Below are 26,613 nucleotides of genomic sequence, written 5' to 3'. Positions count from 1 at the left end.
ATGGCGGTGCCCCCGAAAGGGAGGGGCATAGACCCTGCCCGGACAAACTCTGACACATTCCCTCCTTCAGGGGCGCGATGGATGGAGCCCAGTCCTGAGAGGCCTGCATGCAGTCGGCAAGAGCCGACCCTGGGAATGGACGCGATGACCTCGGAACACAGGGATGTCCTCGTGCTGCTGCCCAGCCGGGAGCAACTGCGGCTGGCCGTGGGGGTGAGCAGGGCCCTGGGTGGCTGTGGGGGTGAGCAGGGCTGTGGGGGTGAGCAGGACCGTGAGGGTGAGCAGAGCCGTGGGGGTGAGCAGGGGTATGGGGTGAGCAGAGCCTCAGGACACAGCCTGTGTATGGGAAGTCCCTGGACCGCCTCACTCTGCTTAGGCCAGGTACCTGTGAGGTGAGGTGTCGGAGGGCCAGCCCTTTCACTGGACCTGTGAAGGAAACATCCCTGATAGACGTTGCTGCCAGAAATAAGTTTATGGTTCAGCACATCCTTCCCGGGAGGGAGCGCTGAGGGAAGAGTGCCAGGAAGCCGGTTTCCAAGGAGTAGCTCCTGTCTTGTGTTCAGATGTCACCATCTCTGTGCTTCTCTATTTCCTTTTCTTTTCCCTTTCCCCCATTTTGTCTACCTGTTTTAGTTGAGTTTGTGGGGACAGGAGTTGAGATAGTACTTTCATTTTAATGATTAATGTGGATAATGAAAATGTGGCAATTAAAATGAGAGTGGTTTGTTGAAGAACGATGACTTTCTGCATAGCTAATTTATCAATGCTACCTGGAATGGAGTATGACTTGCTAGTAATATCCTGGTTCAAGTCCCCTGGGAATCTGGGAATCTCTTGTCTGCTTCGGGATAGAGTTCTGTGTTTACGTAAAGGCCCACCTCTATGTTTGTGGCAAAATCTACCCCAAGACTCTGTGTCCCCACCCGGCAACAAGAAGCTGGAGTTGAACTAATGGGGGATGTCCTGTAGTTTCCTGGGGTCCCCAGCGGTGCCTCGGGCTGGGGGAGGGGTCATAAGAGGACCTGTTGAGGGGAAGATGCTGGGGCTTTGGCCCCCTGCACCATAAGATCTGGCACTTTAAGGTTTCTTGCACTGAACTTCATGGTAAGATTTTAACTGAGGGATCGTGCAGCCAAAACATAGTGAACCCCTTGGGTGAATTGTGCTCATCTGTTTTTGATGGAGCCCCCTGAAGTGCCTCTGAAACTCCTGTGGCCCCTGCTGGGCCCGGCAAGTTGGCAACCACAGAGCCACTTCCCATTGGGGTGTGCGCACATCTGTGTCTGCAGTTGGACAGGAACCCCTCACTGGGGTGTGCAGTCATCTATGTCTGCAGTTAGCCAGGAACCCCCCCATCGGGGTGTGTGCACATCTGTGTCTGCAGTTGGACAGGAACCCCTCATTGAGGTGTGCAGTCATCTATTTCTGCAGTTAGACAGGAACCCCCCCTCATCGGGGTGTGTGCACATCTGTGTCTGCAGTTGGACAGGAACCCCTCATTGGGGTGTGCAGTCATCTATGTCTGCAGTTAGACAGGAACCCCCCTATTGGGGTGTGTGCACATCTGTGTCTGCAGTTGGACAGGAACCCCTCATTGGGGTGTGCAGTCATCTATGTCTGCAGTTAGGAACCCCCCAACGGGGTGTGTGCACATCTGTGTCTGCAGTTGGACAGAAACCCCCATTGGGGTGTGCACACATCTGTGTCTGAAGTAGGAGAGGAACCCTCTATTGGGGTGTGCACACATCTCTGCAGTAGGAGAGGAACCCTCTATCAGGTGTGCATGCATCTGTGTTTGCAGTAGGAGAAGAACCCTCTATTGGGGTGTGCACACATCTCTGTGTGCAGTAGGAGAGGAACCCTCTATCAGGTGTGCATGCATCTATGTCTGCAGTAGGAGAGGAACCCTCTGTTGGGGTGTGCACACATCTCTGTCTGCAGTAGGACAGGAACCCTCTGTTGGGGTGTGCGTGCAACTGTGTCTGCAGTAGGAGAGGAAACCTCTATGAGGTGTGTGTGCATCTGTGTCTGCAGTAGGAGAGGAACCCTCTGTTGGGGTGTGCACACATCTGTCTGCAGTAGGACAGGAACCCTCTACTGGGGTGTGCATGAATCTGTGTCTGCAGTAGGAGAGGAACCCTCTACTGGGGTGTGCACACATCTGTGTCTGCAGTAGGACAGGAACCCTCTGTTGGGGTGTGCATGCAACTGTGTCTGCAGTAGGAGAGGAAACCTCTATGGGGTGTGGGTGCATCTGTGTCTGCAGTAGGAGAGGAACCCTCTGTTGGGGTGTGCACACATCTGTCTGCAGTAGGACAGGAACCCTCTACTGGGGTGTGCATGCATCTGTGTCTGCAGTAGGAGAGGAACCCTCTACTGGGGTGTGCACACATCTGTGTCTGCAGTAGGACAGGAACCCTCTACTGGGGTGTGCGTGCATCTATGTCTGCAGTAGGAGAGGAACCCTCTATCGGGTGTGCATGCATCTGTGTCTGCAGTAGGACAGGAACCCTCTGTGGGGGTGTGCATGCATCTGTGTCTGCAGTTGGACAGGAAACTTCTATCGAGTGTGCACTCATGTGTGTCTGCAATAGGACAGGAACCCTCTATTGGGGTGTGCATGCATCCATGTCTACAGTTAGACAGGAACCCTGTATTCAACCAAATATGTGTCAAGCCCAGTTATTAGAAAGGGACGGGCTGGGAAGACCCTCACTGAAGATCTGTGTTATTGTCATTGTGGGGCCTGCCCCTCACCACGTTAAGCAGACAATAATCGTATTAGTCTATTCTCACGCTGCTAATAAAGACATACCCAAGACTCGGTAATTTATAAAGGAAAGAGGTTTAATTGACCCACAGTTCCACATGGTTGGGGAGGCCTCAGGAAACTTACAGTCATGGCAGAAGGCACCTCTTCACAGGGTGGCAGGAGAGAGAATGAGTGCCCAGTGAAGGGGGAAGTGCCTTATAAAACCATCAGATCTCATGAGAACTCACTCACTATCATGAGAACTGGATGGGGGAAACCACCCCCATGATTCAGTCACCTCCCACTGGGTCACTCCCACAGCACAGGGAGATTATAGGAACTACAATTCAAGATGAGATTTGGGTGAGGACACAGCCAAACCATATCAATAAGGAAGCCAGTCTTACAGTAACTCAGGATTAACTCAGGATTAGTAAGCTGGATACGCCATTTGACTGCAGACCATGCAAATGAAGAATCGCAAAATGGCCTGCAGATCCAGCTGCCCCAGCTGTGCCCTGCCCTGAGGTTTCCTCTTGGAGCCCCAAGTGAGGATCCTCGGGAGAGTCTGAGAGTAGAGCGCACGGCTACCGGCCTGCACCCTCCCTCACAGGCTTGGCGCGCTGTGATTCTGCCCGAGAACGCCGCCTCTGCGGCCCGGTGACCATGGATGGGCCCCAGCGCTGCAACAGACAGGACTCAGGGAGAGCTCTGCGGGGGATGCCCGCCAATCCCATCCATGCTGGGGCCGAATAGGCGTGAAGTAGTGTCATGTGCGGGACGCTGGAAATGTGGACACAGGACACCGGAAATGTGGACACCGGGCACCGGAAATGTGGACACGGGACGCTGGAAACAGGGACACGCACCAGACGCTGGGTGTTTAGAGGCTGCTGTGAGAGGCTCAGCTGTAGGAACACTGTTGGGATCACTCGCATCAGTTGGGCGATGGATGATGAGAGACACGGATGCTCGCGCTCATAGGGGACCAAGCATTCATTTGTGCCGTGCGAGGACAGAGCCCAGAGGGCGGCCCTGGAGGTGACGCTGCATCATGTGTCCCTGACTGGTCTCGGGAAATCCTCACACCAGGGACAGACAGGGATGGAGGGGGCAGCCCTGATCCCCTGTCCAGAGCACCCCATCCCCTCCACCCTCACTTCCCAGCACTCACAGGCGCTCTGATGGGCATGAGGCTGGTGTTTAGCTTTGGGAGAGAGTGAGGGACCCAGACCTGTTACCTGCAGGGGGTGCGTGACTAGGTCGTACCCCTGGTGCCCCACTGGGCCTTGTTTGCCCAGGTGGCCTCCCTGGGGACAGGTGCTGGCCCCTCCCTGAACCCCTCCCCACCTCTTTTGCAGGTGAAGGCCACTGGCCGCGAGCTTTTCCAGCAAGTGTGCAACGTGGTGAGCATCAGAGACGCCCAGTTATTTGGCCTCTGTGTGGTCAGAAGTAAGCATCGCTCAGGCCCCACCTGCAGGAATATCCAGGGGCCGCATCTGCTGGAGGTCGAGGGGGCGGGCACACCACACACATCCATAATGTACACAAATAGTTACACACCACTCTCATATGTACACATGCACACACCATGCACAGTGCACACAGTTACACACCACTCACATGTACACATGCACACACCACACACGTGCACACAGTTACACACCACTCACACTTGTACACATGCGTACACCACACACATGCACACAGTTACACACCACTCGCACGTGTACACATGCATACACCACACACATGCACAGTTACACACCACTCGCATGTGTACACATGCACACACCACACACATGCACAGTTACACACCACTCACACTTGTACACATGCGTACACCACACACATGCACACACACACCACTCACACATGTACACATGCACACACCACACACATGCAGGTACACACCACTCGCACCATGTACACATGCACACACCACACACATGCACAGTGCACACAGTTACACACCACTCTCACGTGTACACATGCACACACCACACAAATGTGCACAGTTACACACCACTCACACTTGTACACATGCATGCACCACACACATGCACAGTTACACACCACTCACATGTACACATGCACACACCACACACATGCGCACAATTACACACCACTCACACGTACAAATACACCACACACATGCACACACACACCACTCACACATGTACACATGCATGCACCACACACATGCACACAGTTACACACCACTCACACATGTACACATGCACGCACCACACACATGCAGTTACATACCACACATGTACACATGCACGCACCACACACATGCACAGTGCACACAGTTACACACCACTCACATGTACACATGCACACACCACACATGCACAATGCCGACTGTGCTGTTCTTGGGGGCGGTTGGCTCCAGAGGCTTCTGGAAACCTCTGTGCAGTAGCAGGACCCTGGATCTATGTGAATTCTTACCTGGAGTTCTAGTACATGCAGACAGCAGGTGGAGGGGGAGGTGGGGCCAGCCCCCTGGGCTGCACAGACCCTGCAGCTGGATTGTGTCGCGTGGAAGAGCCATGAGAACCCAAAGTGCTTCATGTGCACTTTTTGCTGCCCCAGGAAGTGAGTGGCAGCGCCTATATCCAGTCTTACAAAGGACTGGTGGCTTCTCATCTATAGTGGGGGCTTGAGGTTGGCAGCACAGACAAGCCCTGGCCCCCTCTCCCCAGCCAAGCCAAGGGAGGCTACATGGGGCATGGACAGAAGGAGATGAAGCTCAGTGCTGACCAGTGGTGGCTGAATATCCCCCTGTCTTGCTGCCTGGGGAGGACAGGGCTGAGCTGACCTCTCCCAGGCTCTCCCCAGATCAAGCCAGCCTCTGTCTAGGGGAGTGAGTGAGCCGGGGACCCTGCACGGGACACCGGGAACCATACTCCATCCTCCCAGGGTCTGCAGCGCCTTGTCAGGGGCTGTGAAGGGAGCGTGAGATTTTAGGATCCTTCTGGACGAAGCCGTCTTGCTGCGACCGTCCCATGTGGTCCCCTGGGGTTCCATCCCAAGTTTCTCTTCCGACCATCGTGAGTGTGGACAAGAGCCAGCCCTTCCCTCAGTGCAGGTGGCCCCGGCCCCTTCTGTGCCTCAAAGTAGAGGCGAGAGTGCCCCTGTCTCAGTCTCCTCCTTCCCTAATCTCCGCCTGGAGCAGAACCCTAGCTCCATCTCAGGGCTGCTCTGGGGGCTGTGGGACCCCTGGACGGTGTGGAAGGAGGACTCTGGGGGGCAGAGGGAATAAGATGGGGTCCAGCAGGCCAGCCTTTCTGATGTGACCTCATGCATTTAGACCCAGTCCTGAGTCCCCCAGGGGACCTGAGTGGGCACCGTGAGCCCCTGAGGGCAGGTGTGGATTTGGGGCTTCCTGTGCCAGACTCTCCAGGAAGGATGGGGAGCAGGGAGAGCTGGAGGGCGCCTCCCTTTGTTGCTGTGTTTGTCAGGCAACCCCCACCCAAGTCCAGCCTCCAGCAGCTTCACTCGGTGTTGCGGGGGGGTGACTGGGGGTGGGGGGGTGGGAAACTACACCCAGCACTGGGCTTACACCCGGGAGCAGCAGATGTCAGTCTTGCTGTCAACGTTGAATACTGGTGGACTTTTCCCAATTTGCAGGGAAGTTCTGGCCCAATTAATATGTTTGTCCACAGCTGCCATTCATGCCACCCTGTGCAAGAGCCCAGTCAAAACACGTAGCTTCCCAGACCCCGTGCCCCCAGGGGAACCTGAGCCATCTGAGGGCTGTGGACAGAAGTCTCCGGGCCCCACTTTTAATCACAGTGAGAGTCACTCAAGGGAGGGCGGGATGTTGACTTTGGGGAGTCCAGTTTTGCCATTCGGTTTTGTGGTTGGTGTCATCTCTCTGTGATTTTAGAAATGAAAAGAAAATTAGTCGGGACGGAATGAAGGAAGAAAGTTCAAGCGTCCCAACCCTGTTCTTGGCATCTTTTATTTCTCAAAGGCTTAAAGTCTCTTTGACAGCCAAAAAACAAATCGAGGGTGGGGTGGGGATTGGGGGGAATTCAGGGGCTGCCTGGAAAACCCGGGCCAGGACCCATCGCTTTGGTTGTGCGTCATGTCCGTCACCTCCGGACGTTCACCGACGCATTGGAGCTGCCGTGTTTGGGGGGTGAGCTCTGGTCCGCGCTCCACTCTGCTTTGTCTGTGCCCAAGTTCTCGGCACTGAGGCTTCACTGCTCTCCCAAGGCGAGAAAAGCCCCGGGGCATCCTCCTCCCCTACGGGAGGCCCTGCACAGTGTGGGTCGCTGTGGTTGAGACGGCCTCTGGGAGACGTGGTTCGCAAGGCAACTGCGGGTGTGAGGGCTCGGGGACTTCACCCCTTTCTGGATTTCAGGCACAGCCCCTGATGTCCCTGAAACCTAGAGACAGCAGGTGGTGTTAGGGGGTTCTGAGGGTGGAGTGTGGGGGTCCCCCCGAGGTCCAGTGGCAGCTCCTTGAGGAAGGACCTCCCCTCCCAGCAGGGGGTGCAGGGCAGGGCATCTCTCCTGTTGCCCAGGAATCCATCACCCAGGTGGGGCAGGTTCCTGGTGGCCAAGGATTCTCCCGATTTATATGCTGATGATCCTCGGTGTTGGGGAATTGCAGACAGGTCAGGAAGCCGGCAGCCCCGGCTTGGACACCATCGGCTGGCTTCTAACCCTGTTTCCCTTTTGACTGAGGCACAGTGTCCGTGTCATCAGCTGCCCAGATGCTAAGGGGAGAGCTCACGGGCATTTGCCATGTGTCTGAGCACAAGGGCCAGCAGAGGGGAGGCCCAGGAGGCAGGAAGCAGGGGTCCTTGAGTCCTGAGGGTCAGCGCAGGTTGAGGTCCTGCAGCGCTGGGACAGCCTCGAGCAACAGGAGGGGCTGGGAGGGTGGCCTGGAACAGCTCCCACTGGCGGCCAGGCGGGCGCACACAAAGGGAGATTGCTGGCTCATCAGCCAGTGTTTGCCTTGTCTTTACCCTGCGGAGGGAGTTCCCAGGTGGGCGGGCTTTCCAACTCCTGCCAACCAACCCTTTCTCACGTCCCTCTTGACGCTGTCCCCTTTCTCCCTGTCCTCTTGACACTGGACATTTGGGATAGCCTGTGGCTGAGCTCACTGGCCTCGGGGACAAGAAAGGAATCTGGGGTCACCTTTTCTCCTGGTGATCCAGGAATCCGCCTCTGCAGGAGGAGGACAGACTCAGAACCAGCCCCTCAACCTCTCTGGGGCTGCGGCTTGGCGCCTCCACCCAGCAGAGCCCCGTGGCCCCAGGGCCTTCTCGACCCGAGGACACCCTTCTTGGTTCTGGCCAGAGCCCTTGCTTTGGAGATTTGGACTTTTTAAATGGGAAGTGCTTGGATTTCTTACTTTAATTATCTCGTAAGTTGTAAATTGTGTACATTTTTGAGACATTTTGTAAATTGTGTACATTTTCGAGGCCTATAGCAAAAAACAAGAGATGCGATTTGGGGCTTGGATATAGAGACAAGGCAAAATAAGACAGAGACAGGAAAAGAGAGAGAGTGGGCTCCACCTGGCCTGGCCTTGGCCCTCGCTGCCTGGAGCTTGCTCCTGTGGCAGTGAGCGAGGGTGCTGGCGTCCAGCCCCTTGGCCAGCCCTGCAGGAGTCTCATGCCGTCACGCCAGTGTCAAGGGTAGCAGGGCACAGTGGGGGAAGCTCAGGCCTTTTGTTCAATCAACAGGCACCTGTGGACTCCATGGTGTGTCCCGATCTGCCTGCCGGGAGCTGAGAGGATGACTCTCACCGGGAAGAGAGTGAGGAGGCTCTGGAGAGTGCATGTGATCCTCACCCTGCTGGGTTCAGGGGAGCCTGTAGCCAACGCCAGAATCTCCCCTTCCAGCAGCAAGATGCCCGTCCTCCAGCAGACAGTCATGTGCCGGTCAAGGCCCTCCAGAGAAGCAGGACCAGCAGGACACACATGCACACTCCAGAGAAGCAGGACCAGTAGGACACGCACGCACACTCCAGAGAAGCAGGACCAGTAGGACACGCACGCACACTCCAGAGAAGCAGGACCAGTAGGACACGCACGCACACTCCAGAGAAGCAGGACCAGTAGGACATGCACGCACACTCCTGACAGATGTATGCGTATGTGTATGTCTGTATACACATATCCTCCCAATCCCATTTCTCTCTACAGATAGTGTGTATGTGTATAGATACATAGAGGGAGAAAGAGAGAAGCTGATTTATTGTAAAGAACTGGCTCATATGATTGTTGGAGGCTGGCAAGTCTCAAATCTGCAGGGCAGGCTGGAGACCCAGGGGGAGCCGCTGTTGCCATCTCGGGTCTGAGGGCCATCGGGAGGCAGAGTTCCTTCCTCCACAGGGGACCTCAGTCTTTCCCTCTTAGTCCTTCAACCGACTGGACGAGGCCCACCCACAGTATGAAGGTCATCTGCTTTACTCAAAGTCTACTGATGTAAATGTCTCCCTCCTTCCCTCCCTCTCTCCCTTCCTTCCTTCCTTCCTTCCTTCCTTCCTTCTTTCTTTCCTTCCTTCCTTCCTTCATCTCACTCTGCCACCCAGGCTGGAATGCAGTGCTATGATCATGGTTCACTGCAGCCTCAACCTCACGGGATCAGGTGGATCCTCTGGCCTCAGCCTCCTGAGTGGCTGGGACTGCAGATGCATACCACCACAGCCAGATACCTTTTGTATTTTTTTGTGGAGTCGGATCTCATTATGTTGCCCAGGCTGGTCTCAAACTGCTGGGCCCATGCAATCCACCTGCCTCTGCTTCCCAAAGTGCTGGGATTACAGGCATGAGCCACCACACCAAGCCTGAGTGTCGCCCTCATCTTAAGAATGTCTTCACAGTGACATCTAGACTGCTTTGACCATACAGCGGGGCACTGTGGCTGGGCTAAGACGGGTGCGCCCATCACCAGAGGTGATGATGTCTACTGTCCCACTTCTAGGGGTGCAGGGGTTTAGGGGGACAGTGATGATTTTGAGAAACAAGTGGCTTTGTCTTCTAGATCGGTGTTGCCGCAAGAATTGTTCTTGTAGTGTTTGAGGTTAAGTACTAGGAAGTACTAAGCTTAAGGAGTTCATTTTCTGTCCTCCTTATTATGATTTGAAATGGAGTTTGGAAGGATATGGTGGGGTGATTTAGGTAATGAATGTACAAATAAAAGGCCTTTTGCTGACCTTACCGAGGCAAAGGTAACCCCAGATCCTTTAGCAAACATTGCTAAACATCCGCCACTCATGCTGCAAACACTGAGTTCAAGCTCGAGTACCCAAATGGTGAATTCGGGGGAGTCAGGACCAGAGAATGGTGATCTAGACCTTTTCACTCGGCATTTGCTTAGACCGGGCATTGGCAGACTTTTTCTGTAAAAGGCCACATAGTAAATATTTTGACTTTGCAGTATGAAAGCAGCTATGGACATGATGTAATAGAACGATTGTGGCTGTGTCCCAACAAGATTTTATTAACAAGAGCGAGTGGGTGCTGGGGTTTGGCCTGGGGCCCTGGTTTGCTAACCCCTGGCTCTGAGGGTCCTTGGCCTGTTATGGGGTGGGGTGGGGACTCCCCTAGGAATGGCCTCTGCAAGCCTGGGCCTCCCTGTCTGTGAGATGGGGATAGATAACAGTGCCATCAGGTTAAAGATGTAGGGATTGGTTCAGAGTCTTTAGCACAGAGCATGGCACCCAGTGTCCGAGCAGTGAGTTGCTGTGGTTGTTACCGATGAGCCAAGTGTTTGATCCTCCCTGACACAAAAGGAAACTGGGGCTGGTGACACCCTGGAGCCTCCCCCTGGGTCTAACGCCGTCTAGAAGAGCCGGGTACTAAGGATTAGAAAGACAGGCAGGGCGGAGAGGGGCTGAGCCACGCACCCGGCCCTGGAGCCTCCCTTCTGGGTCTAATGCCATCTAGAAGAGCTGGGTACTAAAGATTAGAAAGACAGACAGGGTGGAGAGGGGCTGAGCCTGGCACCCGGCCCTGTGATGCCCTTTCTGCAGGCCTCTGTGGCTGTCTTCCTCACTGGTGTCTTCATTTATCTGCAGATGTGCTAGCACTTGGGGATGGAGTATCCTCATATGTAATGCAAGTGGCTGTAAGGGAGTACTGCCTTATCTGGGAGTAACTTTTCCCTGTGGCTTTTATTCTCAGGACTGCAGGTTTTCTAATATAAATAAGAGTAGACGGTGCTCTGTATCCACGGGTTCTGCATCCTTGGATTTAACTAACCTCATGTTGAACATACTCAAAATAATAACAATAAATAGTACAACAATAAAATAATACGAGCTTAACAACACAGTACAACAAAGACTTCCACAGCATTTACATTGCATCAGGTATTATAAGGAATCTCGAGATGATTTAAAGTGTACACGAGGATGTGCGTAGGGTACACGCAAACTCTACACCATCCCCAGGTTTTGATATCCGAGGAGAGTCCTGGAACCAGTTCCCAGCAGACACAGAGGGATTGTACGTTGTTTTAAGTCACAGCAGGAAGGGTGTCTCTCTAGGCTTTATTTTCCTCTCTAGGAAAATTGTTTAATTTTTCCAGGCCATAAAGAAAACACATGCTGGTAAATATTTTTAAAATATAGAAACACCTAATTTAGAAAGAAGCATCTCTTGTAGTTTCCAGGGAAACTAGGTTAACAGGTAAAGCTGGTATCATTGACTTGAAGTTGATCAACTTGGTACTAGATTATAGACATCTCTATTTTTATTGATTGATCGCTTGATTGTTTGAGGCAGGGTCTCACTCTTATCACCCACACTGGAGTGCAGTGGCGCGTTCATAGCTTTCTGTAGCCTTGAACTCCCAGGATCAAGCAATCTTCCTGCCTTAGCCTCCTGAGTAGCTAGGACTACAGGCATGCACCGCCACACCGAGCTAATTTTTTTTTTTTTCCTGTGGTGACAAGGTCTCATTATGTTGTCCAGGCTTGTCTTGAATTCCTGGCCTCAAGCAATCCTCCTGCCTTGGCCTCCAAAATTGCTGAGATTACAAGCTTGAGCCACCGCATCCAACCCTGACATCTCTATTTTTTAAACGACTCATTCCATAGCTGAGAGAGGGGTTCCTGGGTTGCAGAGGAAGAGGGTAGGGATACGTGTTGCTAAATTGCTTTCCCAAAGGGCGTGCCCGGAGCATGTGCCAGTTTTGAATATCAGCTTGTAATATTCTCACACGTTGGAACATTGTTTTAGTAAGCAAGCATTTGACACCTGCATGTGTGTTAAGATGCTTTCTGCGTTGTCAGCCAAGGAAAGCCCCGTACGCAGCATCAGCTGGAGATGCACAGTTTTCAGCTGCCCATCTCTTCTCTCCAAGCCACACTCAGTTTTGAACAAACAGTGACACCTGAGAAGCATGGTGACTGCTCTGATGAAGCCTTTTGTTTTGCTTTCAGACAATGAGTATATATTTATGGATTTGGAGCAAAAGCTCAGCAAGTACTTCTCAAAAGATTGGAAGAAAGAAATAAATGAAGTAAGTGTAGAGTGTCGGGTGGGAGAGGGCAGGCACCACGGTGGGCTGTGCTGGGCCGCGGGGACACGTGGGGTGGGAGAGGGCAGGCATCGCGGTGGGCTGTGCTGGGCCGCGGGGACGCGTGGCGTGGGAGAGGGCAGGCACCACGGTGGGCTGTGCTGGGCCGCGGGGACGCGTGGGGTGGGAGAGGGCAGGCACCGCGGTGGGCTGTGCTGGGCCGCGGGGACGCGTGGGGTGAGAGAGGGCAGGCATCGCGGTGGGCTGTGCTGGGCCGCGGGGACGCGTGGGGTGGGAGAGAGCAGGGCACCGCGGTGGACTGTGCTGGGCCGCGGGGACGCGTGGGGTGGGAGAGGGCAGGCACCGCGGTGGGCTATGCTGGGCCGCGGGGACACGTGGGGTGGGAGAGGGCAGGCATCGCGGTGGGCTGTGCTGGGCCGCGGGGACGCGTGGGGTGGGAGAGGGCAGGCATCGCGGTGGGCTGTGCTGGGCCGCGGGGATGCGTGGGGTGGGAGAGGGCAGGCACCGCGGTGGACTGTGGTGGGCCGCGGAGATGCATGAGGTGGGAGAGGGCAGGCACCGCAGTGGACTGTGCCGGACCAATGTGCTGCCTTCTGTCCACGCAGCTGCTCCGTCCAGAGTGGCTGTCCGCAGGGGGGACTGCCATGAGCCCTGAGGCTGCAGGCAGGTGCGCCCGCCTGAAGCCCGCCTTCGCAGATGTTCTTGAACACTGTAGACCACGTCCCACTCAGGGTTTTCCCGGTAGAAAATACCATGAGTCGAGTTGTCAGCTATGGCTGCAGACACCTGAGCTTCGACTTTGAGCTGAGTGTGAAGCAATCCAGGCCCCCCCACGGGGAAGACAGGACAGCCGGGGGCACCTCCCTGCGGCTGATTTGCTCTTTCTTGCATTTTCCCTACCAGGGAAATGAGAAACCCAGAGCCCCCTTCGTGGCCTTCCTCCGAGTGCAGCACTACGTGGAAAACGGAAGGGTCATAAGGTAACGGATGCTGACTGTAAGGGGTGTTTCCTGGAATATTGAAAATCTGCCACATGACATGGAAGTCCTGTGAAGGCCGCACATTACATTTGAGTTTATTCTAAAAACAAAACAAAACAAAAAAAACAACAAAAAAACTCCACTATATCAGCTGTTTGCTTTGGGGTTAACACAGGAATTCTATTTAATTCAAAGGTATACAGACGGTGCCATAAATTGGTACTTCTTCTTTTTCTTTTTCTTTTTCTTTTTCTTTTTCTTTTTTGTTTTGTTTTGTTTTGTTTTGAGATGGAGTTTCACTCTTATCACCCAGGCTGGAGTGCTATGGCACAATCTCGGCTCACTGCAACCTCCACCTCCTGGGTTCAAGCGATTCTCCTGCCTTAGTCTCCAGAGTAGCTGGGATTACAGGCGGGCGCCACCACACCTAGCTAATTTTGTATTTTCAGTAGAGACGGGCTTTCTCCGTGTTGGTCAAGCTGGTCTCAAACTCCCGACCTCAGGTGATCCACCCGCCTCGGCCTCCCAAAGTGCTGGGATTACAGGTGTGAGCCACCGCGCCCGGCCTAAAGTGGTACTTCCTCAAATGCCAGGACTAGTACTCTCTAGGGTGGGTATACCATCCAGGGGTGGGTGAGGCTTCTGGAGGTTGCTGGGCTAAGGGCTGCTGCGCTTTCTGCATGGCGGTTCTCACTGTTCACTGCCCACTCTGCAGGTGTCTAGTGGGAAGCTTTCCCTGACAGGAGTGGGTAAGTTGTACATCTGGTGGGCTGCACTCTAAACCAACAGGGGCTGCTTCTTCCAGAGCTGCCTTAGAGCTTCTAGGGTAACCAAGACGTCCCTCAGGAGGATCCTGAGACTTACTTCCAGAACAGAGCTTCAGGGGTGCGTGAACAGGGTTTTCCCTGGGGGAAAACCTAAGGGGGTTTCCCAGGAATTCCCTAAGTAGGCACAATCCTCGCCAGTTCCAAAAGGGATGTGTGCAGTTGTGTGGAAGGTTCTAGGGAGTGAGGGGCATGTGGTTGTGTGGGAGGGTTCTGGAGAGTGAAAGGTGTGTGGTTGTGTGGAGAGTCCTGGAGACACTGGTGTGTGGTTGTGTGGCAGGTTCTGGAGAGTGAGGGGTGTGTGAATATGTGGAAGGTTCTGGATAGCCTTGGAGGGAAGGTCCGGAAGGTGTTGGGTTGATGGATGGAGCTACCTGGTGCTGTGGGGCCAGTTCAGGGGAATTATATGAGAAGATCTTGCACCTGCATCTTGGGCGAGCCTCCGGCCGACCTCTGTGATTAATGAATATCAGCCATGGCCAGGCCCCGTGCTGGGCGGTGAGCTCTGGGAGCCAGGTCTGTCCACATCCAGGGATTCAAGTCGCCCAGGCCCTGTGCACCTCCAGGGGTTTGAGTCGCCCAGGCTCTGTGCACCTCTCCTGCACTGGGGCCTGGTTTGGTGAAGGCCAAGCTCACTGGGGAAGGAGTGGGACCTCGGCAGGTGGAGCCTCATCTAGTGGCTCCTTGGTAGCAGCAAGTCACCTGCGTCCCGCTCCAGGAAGAGTGCGGGCCTGTGCGGTGCCGGCCCTGCAGGGACACAGCTGTGGGTATAACAAGACAGGAACTAGGTACCAGGGGCTCAGGACAGCCCTGGGAGCTGGCGTGGGGAGGGACAAGACAGGGCCAGAGGGGCCGGCAGTCCCCACGCCGGTCGTCCTGGAACTCACTCCGTGCCAACTTCCAGCGACCACAGAGCACGGCACCTGTACTACTGCCATTTGAAGGAGCGCGTGCTGAGGTCACAGTGCGCCCACCAGGAGGAGGCCTACTTCCTGCTGGCCGCCTGTGCGCTGCAGGCCGACCTGGGTGAGCACCGGGAGCCAGCCCATGCCGGGAGGTACTTCGAGCCACACTCCTACTTTCCACAGTGGGTAAGGTCGAGGCCCACCTCCTCCCAGCACCGCTAGCCTGGCGCCTGTCCACCTCCACTGGGTGCCGTCCGTGGGAGCAGGGGGCTGGGGCCCTGGCAGGGGCTGCTGGAGGAAGGGTCAGGGATGGAAACAGGGCAATCATCTGTCCTTTTCTCCTGAAGGCCCAAGGGTCCTTACCACCCCCAAAGGCAGGCGGTGTGGGAGGAGTGGCCCTGAGCAGGCAGGTCCGGGTGCCTGTGCTCCTGACGCACCTGGCCAGCTGTGTGGCCTTGCTCACTGGCCTCACCTCTCTGAGCCCCTCAGCTGCCTGGCTGTGGAATGTGACCCACACGGGCCTTGTGGCTGCGAACCTTCCCACTTCTCTCTAAGTATCCTGGGACCCGTAGGAGCCTCTGAGCCTCAGCTTCCTCACCTGTAAGGGAAGAAGTGCCGTCCCCCTGGGAGGAGGGCCATGGAGAGGTGTGGGCTGTGCCGCTCTGTGCCCAGTCCCAGGCTCTGTCTGGCCTGATGGCCGCGCGGGTTGATGGCTGTCACCCCGGGGATGCAGGCCCTGTTCCAGGTGAACTTTTAGGTTTCTCTCCTTGGCCGCTCATCCCTGTGGACCTCTCTATCCTGTGCACCTTGGGGCCTTCTCACCTTTGCTCTGAGGCAGTCGCTGAGGTCAGGGTGGGGCCCAGCCAGGCTTCCTCCCAGCGCTGTGGACGCCACATGTGCCCTTGGCCTCTGAGCACTTTTCCACCCTCAGTGATTCCGTGTCCCTGCGGTTCTTTCCCCAGTCCTGGTGGGGGCCCCAGCCGGTCCTCACTGGGCAGGTTCCCAAGAGCCAGGGCTCGTTGGGAGTGGAGTCCCCACCTGCAGACATCTGAGGAGGGCTGGCTGCTGCCATTCCCCTTCGGGAAGACCCGAGGGAGACAGGAAATCGGACAGGGCCCTGGGCCAGAGCGGTCACCAAGATTTCATCTCTGGGTCTGGGCTCAGCAGCCAGGCCCCGGCCCTGCCCACCGAGGTCGGCACCAGCTGCGGGAGTCTGGGGAGGCTTCTCGGAGCAGGGGGCCGGCAAGGAGGAAGAGGGGACCAGCAGGGGTCTGAGCTGACCTCCCGGCTCTGTCCTCAGATCATCACCAAGAGGGGGATTGACTACATCCTCCGGCACGTGCCCGCCCTGCACCGTGAGCGCCAGGGCCTAAGCCCCAAGGAGGCCGTGCTGTGCTTCATCCAGGAGGCCTGCCGGCTGGAGGACGTACCCGTGCACTTCTTCAGGCTGCACAAGGTCGAGCCCAGGGCGGCCAGTGACGGGCTGGACTGACTCCAGGCCAGGGATGCACGGAGCCCCCATGGCTAACAGTGGGACCAGGACCCCAGGACAGGCATCGCCAGAGCCCCCCAAGCTGGCAGTGTCACCAGGACCCTGGGGCCGGCATGGCCAGGGCTCTCTTAGGTCGTGGCTGATGTTTATTTAGCATGATGAAAGGCATGCTTGTGCTATGACAACTATGCCTTTGATCTGATGCTGGAGTGAATGAGACTGTCTGTAAATGGGCCCCAGAGCTCAGCCTGGTCCACGGAGGCCTCAGCCCCTAGCCAGACTGACCGTACTCTGCCATCAGTGAGGCCCAGCACCCCCAGGCCCGCAACTTGACCTCTGACCTGTGTCCTCTAGGATAAGAAGGAAGGTCGCCCCACCGTGATCCTGGGACTGGCCCTCAGGGGAGTGCACATCTACCAGGTGACCGAAGGGGCTCCAGCCTCACAGAGCCCCTCATCCTGCCCCCACCCCCTCCTCCCTTCCCCGCTGGGGTCTGGGCTGTGTAGCATCCCTGCAGCAGTCATGGGTGCTGGCTGGCCCCGTCTGGACGCGCCCTGCCTCTGCTGTCCCACAGGAGGTGGACCGTGCTCCGCAGCTGCTGTACGACCTCCCCTGGCCCCACGTTGGGAAGCTGGCATTTCTGGTGGGTGTCTGGGGGGTCCCCGTGCCCTGGAGAGCCTGGGCAGATGCAGCTTCATCCTCGGGGCATTTTCTGGGCATTTCTGCACCCGACGAGGTGCAGGTCCCTTCCTGCCGGCCTCTCGGGGGTATCAGGGCCGTCCTGGCCTCACAGGCTCTGCGCCTGGCCCTGGCCCTGCAGACATTGGGTGTTTAGCTGCCCGGTGTCAGGGACATCAGGGCCGTCCTGGCCTCATGGGCTCTGCACCTGGCCCCGGCCCTGCAGGCGCTGGGTGTTTAGCTGCGCCTGGCCCCGGCCCTGCAGGCGCTGGGTGTTTAGCTGCGCCTGGTCCCGACCCTGCAGGCGCTGGGTGTTTAGCTGTGCCTGGTCCCGGCCCTGCAGGCGCTGGGTGTTTGGCTGTGCCTGGTCCCGGCCCTGCAGGCACTGGGTGTTTAGCTGCCCGGTGAGGTCTAGTAGTTGTTATTGCTTGAAAACTTCTGGCTCCCAGTTGAGAAAATCAAGGGAGAAAAGAGCAGGTCATAGAAACGCACCTGTGTGGCCTCTGTTCCTCTCGTCCCGGCCCCAGAGCTGTCACCCAGGTCACCCCACAGCCCGGGTGCCAAGGATAGAAGGGCAGTGACTGTGGGGGCTGCTGGGCAGCAGGCTTGCTCTGGACAGCCAGACTGAGGTCTTCTTGTCCCACCCCAGACCTCCGCTCCCCTCACACTGCTGCGGGCACTTTCTAGCCAGGAGGGCTGTGTCCTCTCAAGCAAGGGCAGAGCAGAGCATGCCCTGGGCACAGTGTCCGCGAACAGCCATCTGCACTGCAAAGTGAAAACCTGGGCCTCGTCCCCTGGGGGCCATGGCTGACATTTAAAATCATCCTTTCCTGTTGCTAGCGTGGTTTTCCACCTGTGGAGTGGCAACTTCTCTCCTGTTTGTTCAGGGGAAGAAGCTGGAGATCCAGCTGGACGGGCTGCCTGCAGCACAGAAGCTGGTTTACTACACGGGCTGCACCTGGCGCTCCAGGCACCTGCTGCACCTGCTGCGCGCCAGCCACCAGCTCCACCTCCGTGTGCGGCCCACTCTGCAACAGCTGCGGCAGCGGGAGGAGGCAGAAGGTGGGGCTGGGCTGGGCACGCTGGGCTCCGCAGCCGGACTGCGCCTTCTGGGCTGGGCTGGGCACACTGGGCTCTGTGGCTGGACTGTGCCTTCTGTCTCTCATTGTTGTTGCCTCCTGACTCCCGTGTCCCCCAGATACTCAGGTCGAAGGGTGAGGTGGTGGCCCCCCAGCTCTACCTGGAGTGGAATTCTATAGATGGGGCTGGGGGAAGCTGGGAGCTTGAGAAGCCGCCTGAGGTTTCCACTTCTCAGTTTCCTGCTCTGTTTCCCACTTCTCCTCCCATGATGTGCCCACTAAGAGCAAGAAACGCACGTTCCGACAAGGCCTCAGCGTTTACCCGCAGGCCTGGTCTCCCTCCCTGTTCCACGTCCTCACCTGAGCACAAGGCCTGGCCTCAGCGTTTACCCGCAGGCCTGGTCTCCCTCTCTGTTCCACGTCCTCACCTGAGCACAAGGCCTGGCCTCAGCGTTTACCCGCAGGCCTGGTCTCCCTCTCTGTTCCACGTCCTCATCTGGGCTGTGGGTGTGCATTTCTGTGTCCCAGGCTCTTCCTCCTGCATCAGCAAGGCTGGTCCCTCTCCAGCTCGCCCTCACTGTGCTCCCCACTCCCCACAGAGAAGCAGCGCTACCGGGAGTCCTATATCAGCGATGGGCTGGAGCTGGACCTGGCCAGCAGGAGCTCCCCGGGCAGTGGGGTCAGCAGCCAGCACTGCCCCCACTGCCTCTCACGCCACTCCGCCGACAGCCACAGCAGTTCCTACACGTCAGGCATCAAGGCCGACTCCTGGCTCAGGGAATCCAGAGAGATGTCTGTGGACGTGCCCTTGGAGGTCCACGGGCTCCATGAGAAGGAGCCGTCCTCCAGCCCCAGGACCAGCCGCAGCCACCCCAGCACACATGGTGACAGCCAAGGTGGGCCTGAGGGAGATGCCCAGGCCCCAGGGACTGAGTGCAGTCCAGCCAGCCCCAGCTTGGCTGACCCTGGACACCGAGGCAGCAAAGCCCTGGCCTGCCCTCCAGTGGCCAGACATGAGGGGCTGGGCTGCCTGTGACCTGAGTCCCGGGAAATGTGCCAGAACATGCCGGAAGAACAGAGATAGCGGGGAGGAGCTGCCTGTAGCCTGCGGTGCCCGAGTCTCCTGTTCTCGCCAATGGGCAGCCGCAGGCTGGGATCAGAGACAGGAGAGGTGGGGTCCTCTTGGGGTTGCAGATGAGTCCAGGTCCTTTAGCTTTCTTGGAAGCCCATCTCAGGAGCCCCTCCCACTCCTAAGAAGCCCCCCCGGCCCCTAGGAAGCACCCCCCAACTCCTAGGAAGACCCCCCTCCCAAGGAATGCTCCCCCTACCAGGAAGCCCCCCCACAAAACTCCTAGGAAGCTCCCCTTCCAGGGAGCCCCTCCCCCTCCCAGGTACCCCATCTCCACACATAGGAAGCCCCCCATTCCTAGGAAGACCCGCCACTTCTAGGAAGCCCCCCATTCCTAAGAAGTCCCCTCACTCCTAGGAAGCCCCCTGGACTCCTAGAGACTCCCCCAACTCTTAGGAAGCCCCCCACCCCTAAGAAACCCCATGGACTCCTAGGAACCCCCCCAACTCTTTGGAAGCCTTCTGACTCCTAGGAAGCCCCCCGCTCCTAGGAACCCCCCTACTCCTAGGAAGCCCTGTCCTACCAGCTTCCCTCCCATCAGAAAGCCTGGGTTAGACGCGTGTCTTTTTACACTCAGTTGAGTAGGAGTGAGAAGACAAAGCCATTCAGAGTGTTCTAGGACCATGTGTCCACCTGGCCCAGGACGCAGCACCCTGTCCTGAGGGATGCTTCCTGCCCGGTCCCTGTGTGTAGGACCATGTGTCCACCTGGCCCAGGACGCAGCACCCTGTCCTGAGGGATGCATCCTGCCCAGTCCCTGTGTATGAGGCCCTGAAGAGCTTCCTCATTGCCCCAGAAAGGGGACCTCAGCTCTGCTGGTCTCTGAGTGTCCCCACGGCCCTGACGGTGGATGTGATGAGATCAGGTGGGACCAGCCCCAGGGCTCAGTCACCCAGGACTGCCCAGCATCACCTCCAGTCACCCAGGGCCATCCAGGGTCACAAAACATCACCCAGGGCCTCCCAGGGCCAGGCATTCCTGTCACTAACCCACTGTGTCCACTGTTGCCCTTGGAGTGTCTGGTCCACCAGTAAGGGATGGTTGGCCTCTGTCTCTGAGGTTTTATGCAAGCTCTGTGGCTTGTAACCCAGCGGGAATCACCGTGCTAATCCCGCATCTGCACAGCAAGGGGCCGTTTTATCAGAGGTCAGGGAATGGAGCAAAAGCAGTCACCGCACTGAGAGCAAGGGGGTGGTGTGAGCCTCAGGAGATGCTGGGCCCAAGACCAGGGCCCCAGAAGTGCAGGGAACTGCCCTGGGGAGGAGCCATGTCAGGCAGAACCCAGACACCTGTGCTCACGGCTGCCTTCTCCCACAGCCGCTCGCCAGGAGCCCTGTGCCAAGGTCAGGACCAGAGGCCAGAGTGCCGAGGCCATGCACCAGGTAGAGTCCCCGCCACGGGCCAGAAGCCTGGGCCCTGCTCCTCTGCCCCCTTCTCCTAGGCCCCGTCAGGGGCCCTGGGGACCTTCCTAGGCCTATCAGAGGATCCCTCGACTGCCACCCCCAGAGACGCAGTGGGCAAGTCAGGGAGCAGCAAGGCTCTCGGGCACTGGGGCAGGTGAACGTGTGTGGAGGCCTCGGCCTCAGGGCCGAGTGAGCCGGCTCGCTGTGGGGAGGGAGGGGTCCTGCCTGGGGCTGGGGTGGCTGGGCCCTGAGTGTCACCGGGCCACTGTAGGCAGAACCCGGACACCTGGGCCCTGCGACCTGCCGTGCAGCAGACTGGCTGCCCCATCCCCTTCGTCCACCTCCTCCCCCCAGGGCCTGGTCCTGTGTGTGCAGGGGTGCTCCAGGGCTTCCCCTACTTCCTGTAGAGCCCCTGAGCCTTAGGATCCCCCAGAGGAGCTAGAGTAGAGGCAGAGCCAGTGGTTCCTGGATGCCCAGGTGGGGAACAGGTGGGCTCAGGGTTCCCAGCCAGGCTCCAAGTTGCCCTCCCCACCCCCCAACCCCCGCCCCCGGCTCCACCACAGGAGGGTGAGGCCCCCTCTGGTCAGCCCTGTCCAGAATCCCCCTGGAAAGACAGAGAAAATCGGTTGTGGCTGATTAGTTATCGTGATGCTGGATGGAGAAAGAACAGGGCTGGGGATGGGAGGCTGGATAGAGAGAGAAGTGGGCTGGGCACAGGAGGCTGATGGAGAGAGAGGGCTGGGCACGGGAGGCTGGATGGAGAGAGAACAGGGCTGGGTACGGGAGGAGGGAGGGGAGGCTGCAAGTCCTGGCAGGCACGGGCCCATCCCAATGGGGCGATCCCAAACCCAGGTCAGCCCACTCAGTGGAGGAGATGGCTGCCCAAAGCCGCCTGAGCTCTGGGCCAGGGACTGTCACTCTTGAAAGACGTATTGATTAAAAACAAGGAAACACGCGTAGAAGGGCAAGTCAGACCCTGGCACTGGGCAACCTTCGGTGTGGCCTGCCGCCTGCCCCTGCCGCCTGCCACCAGGGGCCTCATCTGCCTCCTGGGAGCACAGTGGTCCAAGGCAGATCTGAGGGGCCACAGCAGCCCGAGAAGCTCGGGCTGGAGGCGTCACTTAAGGGCGATGACTCTGCCCGCTGGACGCCCACCTGGACGGGACCTTGGACAGTCAGCTCTGAACCCAGACAGTTTCCTACCTTGTAAAATAGGAGGCCATTCTTGACGTCTGAGGTGCTTCCAGAGCTGGTATTCAAGGCCCACACTCAGACCTGATCCTAAATTACACCAAACGCTAAGAGTCCAGGTCCACTGAGTTAAAAGGCAGAAAACAGCCCCAGGAAAGAAGCTGGGCAAGGAGGGGGCCCCCCGAAATGCATCAAAAGAAGATGCGAAGCCTCTCTCGCAGAGGTGTGTGCTGGGGGAGCCCATCCAGGGGCAGGCTGGCTGTGCACAGCGGCGCAGGGTGGGCACTGGCAGGGAGTGCGGCTCTGTGGCCACAAGCAGCGTGGCTGCCGTCTGCGATGGCGGGAGCGAGAGGGGGCGGCAGGCCTCACCCCATGGCCTCTCCCTGCAGATCCAGGAAACGAAAGCCGGGGTCAGTGAGGAGCAGCACAGCCGCAGCCTGGACGACATGCGTCTGCACCAGCTGGCCCTGCACCCAGCACCCGCCTCGCTCAGCCATACCTTCCACTGCGCCCTGGACTGCAGGCTGGCGGGCCCCTGCGAGACCAGGGCCACTCTCCCCAGCAAGAGGTCCAGCAACTGCCTCGCCCTGGACCTGTTCGGAGAGGCCCCACCACAGGAGTTTGTGGTGTAGGCACCACCCACCCAGCAGTGCCGTCTGCACCGCCAGGCTCAGCCCCTGTCCACTCCACTGCCACGTGGTCCTCGGCCCTTCCTGCCCGCCAGATGCTGCCCGCACCTCTGCAGCCAGCACACGTCACAGGTTCACCTGTAAGAGGTGTGGAGCTGGCTCTGACATCAACCTGGGAGGTGACAAACAGGTCCTGCACCTCATGCCTGTCTGCGGTGCACCCGGGAGCTCCTTCCCTCAGGGTCTCCAGGGAGCAGGTTCAAGGTCTGGCTGTCGAGTGTCCAGAGAGCCTTGGTGTTGGCCCCTGAGGCAGCCTGTCACCCATCCTAATCTGGGAGAGAAGGTGACATAGCTGGGCCCAGACCCTGGAGAGAGAGCTCTGTAGTTTCGCACACTGCCAGCTCCCCGAGAGACTGTCCCAATGGGCACAGGCTGCCAGAGCTCCCGAGCCAGAGTTCATGGTCGTCATCACTGTGCAGGTCCCAGGCTCCTCCTAGACCTGAACCCCTCTCTGCAACTCCTGTTTGCAAGCACTGGCCCTGCCAGACAGAGGCCCCTCTTGCGGTGCAAGCCCAGCTCTGTCACCTGAGATCCAGCCAGAGACCCTCCTCCACCATCCACAGTCAATGGCTGTGCTTTCCCTTCCAAGCCAGGGCTTCCAAAGACCCCACTGCCCCGGAGCTGAAGCCAACTCTGCTCCCATCTCAGCCATGAGGTGTCAGGACCTGCTCTGCTCACAGGTGGCTTCCTTAAGCCATTGCCCTGGCTGGGGTGGGGCTGGTGCAGCCCAGCTGGTAGAGGGGCGAGGCTTCGGTGACAGATGGAGAGTGGGGTACTGGCTGTGCGTGGCACCTGCTCTGATCCGGTGGGCTCCACGGGTAATGCAACCTTGGTTCCGTGGGCTCTGGAAGGCCACCAGGGTAGGGTCTCCCCAGGGCTCCTCGCCCTGCACAACACCCTGCACACGTGCAAACCTGCTGTCCTCTGCGTTTAGAGGAACGGCCCCTGCATCCCTGCTAGTCTTAGGCCCATCCCAGAGCACTGATAGGCCACAGTGGTTCAGCCCTATGCCCTGAACACCACTGCCCCCTTCACTGGCTGTGTGTGGTGAAGACCAGGCCACACCACCCTCCAGCTCACTGGAGACAAGCATGAGCTTGAGCCCCATGGCCTGGTGTAGGCCTGCGTGCATTGAGGCCGCCTCTTTGACGGGTCCATCCAGGGGGACCCTCTCCTTTCTGTGAAAGGGAATCATGTGTGTGCCCCAGGCACGTGTAATAAAGAACCCGAGCAGATGCCTCCTGCTTGAACCAGGACCAGCCTGCCTGGGGGGCTGGTGAGACGCCGGCTGTAACTCACTCAGGGGCATCAGCCACGGAAGGCTGCATTCTGTAGATGGCCACGAGCCCCAGTGCTGCCGAGGACAAGACCGCCCACAATTCCTGTCAAACAGGAGAGGGGCGCCTAGTGCTGGCTCAGATGTGAGCATGTGGGCACTTCCCAAAGCCATTCCCATTAGTACAAGATGATTGATTTGTCCCGGTCCGGGGCAATGACTGTCTTCTTCCTTTGAAGAAACTTGAAAGCAAGAGCCCAGTCCTGTGGACCGTGAGGGAAGGCACACCCCAGTGTTGGGGAGATACAGCAGGCGGTGTCCACCATGAAGCAGGGTCTGAGCCAAGACCTACACACACACATGCACACATGCACACATCCACACATGCACACACACGCACACATCCACATGCATGCACACACATACATGCACACACACGCACACATCCACATGTGCACACACGCACACATCCACACGTGCACACTCCCCATGTCCAGGCTTCCCCTGCCAGTCACCTTCGCCACACGCTATAGACCCCAGGGACAGCAAAGGCCGGGCCAGCCCACCCCTAACTTGTGGAAACGTCACAATGCAGCTGGCCCAGCGCCTTGTGTCCTGGCAGAGGCGAGGCAGCCATGGCCCCTGGCTGACCCTAGAAACCGCTCTGGCCCCACTGGGGATTCCTATTTCTGTCCTTCCTCTGGGCCTTGTGGACAGACATGGAGAATTATGCCAGATGCCTGTTAACTACCGGGTAGGGCTGCTCTGAAGACTCTAATCTCTGGTGTTCAGGGTACGTGGAGAGGACAATTAGAGGCCCGCTGCCCTGAGACTTGCCCAAGAGGGGACGGCCGGGCAGGCCACATGAAGCCCATGTGGGCTACCAGCTCAGACACACCCAGCCAGGGCTGGGGCAGACTCCCCTGAGGCTTGAGCCTCAGCCTTGCTCACCGCCCCTCCCCACAGCCCCCTTCCACGTCACCCACACCTGGAGGGGCAGGAGCGGAGCTGGAAGCAGAAGGCCAGCCTGGGAGGGGGCTCCTTCCCAGACAGAAAGCAGCAGAGAGCGGGGCTGCGGGAAGTCGGGAAAGCCAACCTTTCCTTTTGCACAGATTGAGATCAGAGGTCTTTTAGGCAACACAGCTATTTTCCAGGAAAATGGACACCGACTGGTAGGCACAGGGATGTTTCCTAAGAAGGAGGGTAGGGGGCAGGGCTGGGGGTGACCTGCAAATGGACAAAGGCCTCTGTGTACAGGGGGGCTTGTAGCCTCCAGGTGGCATGAGGCAGGCAGGTGGGGGGGGGGGGCACAGGGTAAAGTCCCCAATCCCTGTCTTACCCTGTCAGTGGAGAGGAAAAGAAACCCACCTGTCCCAGTCCCTGTGGACCCCCGAGGAGCAGGCCAAGGACCTCCAGCATCACAGCCTCGCATGACCCCGTCTGGGGTGGCCGGTGCTGTGGCCGGGGTCAGGTCAGCAGTCAAGCTGGCAGGTCCAGACTCGCAAGAACCACCCAGAGGGCTTGTTCAGGCTGCATTTCTCGGCCCCCCACTGCGTCTGCTTCTGTGGGTCTCGCTGGGCCCTGGAACCTGCATTGCTGCCACGGGGGTCTGGGTCTGAGGGCGCAGCTCTGCCTGCTGGGTGGGGTGTGGGAGGTGGCAGACCCTGCTCCTGGGGGCAGTTGGTCTGGAGCAGTGACAGGGTGGCCCTGGGCAGGGTGGGGCTGGTTCCCTCTTGCCTGTGTTGAAACATGGACCCCTCTGGGCCCCCAGCCATCAGCCCAGACTCCCTCATGAAAGACGGAGAATTCCAGACAGAGCTCATCCTTCCTCCAGGAAAGCCTGCTCCATCTGCGGTAATCGACAGCCTGAGAAGCTCTGCTCTTGGGCTGAACCCCAAGCAGGAGGAGGCCGGGGTCCTCAGGGGCCTGTCTGGGAGGCCCGGGGCAGCCGGCAACCGCCTCTGCGTCTGGGATCTCACAGGAGAGGGGGCTCCCAAGCCGAGCATCAGCCCATGTGATTGGGCATTGTGGCCCATGGACTCTGGGTTACCCAGGCAGCGGAAATGTGCCACAACCACAGGAAGGCTGAGCTCTGCGGCCCTGCGAGTGCGTTCACAAAGTTTTATCAGTTCGTAAAACTTGCAGAAAACTCAGCCGTCCGTGTTTGGGACCATCGGCCCCTTCCACTCAGGGTTCATCCGTTACGCTCCTTTCGCCTTGAGGGGCACTGAGGGCCCTGTGGGTGTGTGGGGCCCGCGGAGGGGAGGCTGAACTGGACACGCACTTGGCTCGATCTGCTGGGAGACGTTTCGGGGTTCCCAGTCATGTCGTCTCTACCTGTAGGAGCAGCAGGGAGTGTCGGGACAGGATGGCCAGGGCCAGCGGTCACCTGGTGAGGGGGACATGTACTCCCAACCGGGAGGTGTGGGGACTGCAAGAGAAACAGAGCTGGCAGTGGGAGGCCGGATGTGGTAGGCAATGCCGGTCCTGCAGCCGGGCCCATGACCATTCTCATGGCAGCGAGCTGTGATGGGGAGGCTGCCCTCCAGGTGCCAAGGTTAGAAAACAAATCCCGGGCAGCCCTGCCGGGAGAAAGCTGGTATTCTACAAAGGCACGTGAAGAGGCGAACACGCAGTGGGGAAAATGGCATGAGTTAATTGTTTATTAATCACAGGCAGCTCACCAATAAAACTGTCACCGAA

The 26,613-nt window shown here is 58.0% G+C and overlaps 1 protein-coding gene across 1 annotated transcript; it reads left to right on the top strand.

Moving 5' to 3' along the window:
* Positions 1-26,613, top strand: FRMD1 (FERM domain containing 1). The gene is made up of 11 exons (XM_054492963.2): positions 1-213; positions 4,114-4,204; positions 12,167-12,246; positions 13,168-13,244; positions 14,973-15,159; positions 16,274-16,429; positions 16,820-16,885; positions 18,031-18,205; positions 18,822-19,118; positions 20,669-20,733; positions 22,335-26,613. Exons 1-11 carry the CDS (start codon positions 1-3, stop codon positions 22,575-22,577), a joined length of 1,650 nt encoding a protein of 549 aa, XP_054348938.2. The 3' UTR covers positions 22,578-26,613.

The sequence above is a fragment of the Pongo pygmaeus genome, chromosome 5 (genome assembly GCF_028885625.2).
Source record: "Pongo pygmaeus isolate AG05252 chromosome 5, NHGRI_mPonPyg2-v2.0_pri, whole genome shotgun sequence".
NCBI classification, from domain to species: Eukaryota; Metazoa; Chordata; class Mammalia; order Primates; family Hominidae; genus Pongo; species Pongo pygmaeus.
Note: the sequence above shows the minus strand (reverse complement) of the source record. Positions and strands in the feature narration are given on the sequence as shown.

What these genes read in the sequence shown, in the direction of transcription:
- FRMD1 (XM_054492963.2), top strand. Translation starts at nt 1, where the DNA reads ATGGCGGTGCCCCCGAAAGGGAGGGGCATAGACCCTGCCCGGACAAAC. An exon ending in GAAAACGGAAGGGTCATAAG is followed by an intron (nt 13,245 to 14,972) that starts GTAACGGATGCT and finishes GCCAACTTCCAG; the next exon opens with CGACCACAGAGCACGGCACC. An exon ending in GTGCCGAGGCCATGCACCAG is followed by an intron (nt 20,734 to 22,334) that starts GTAGAGTCCCCG and finishes CTCTCCCTGCAG; the next exon opens with ATCCAGGAAACGAAAGCCGG.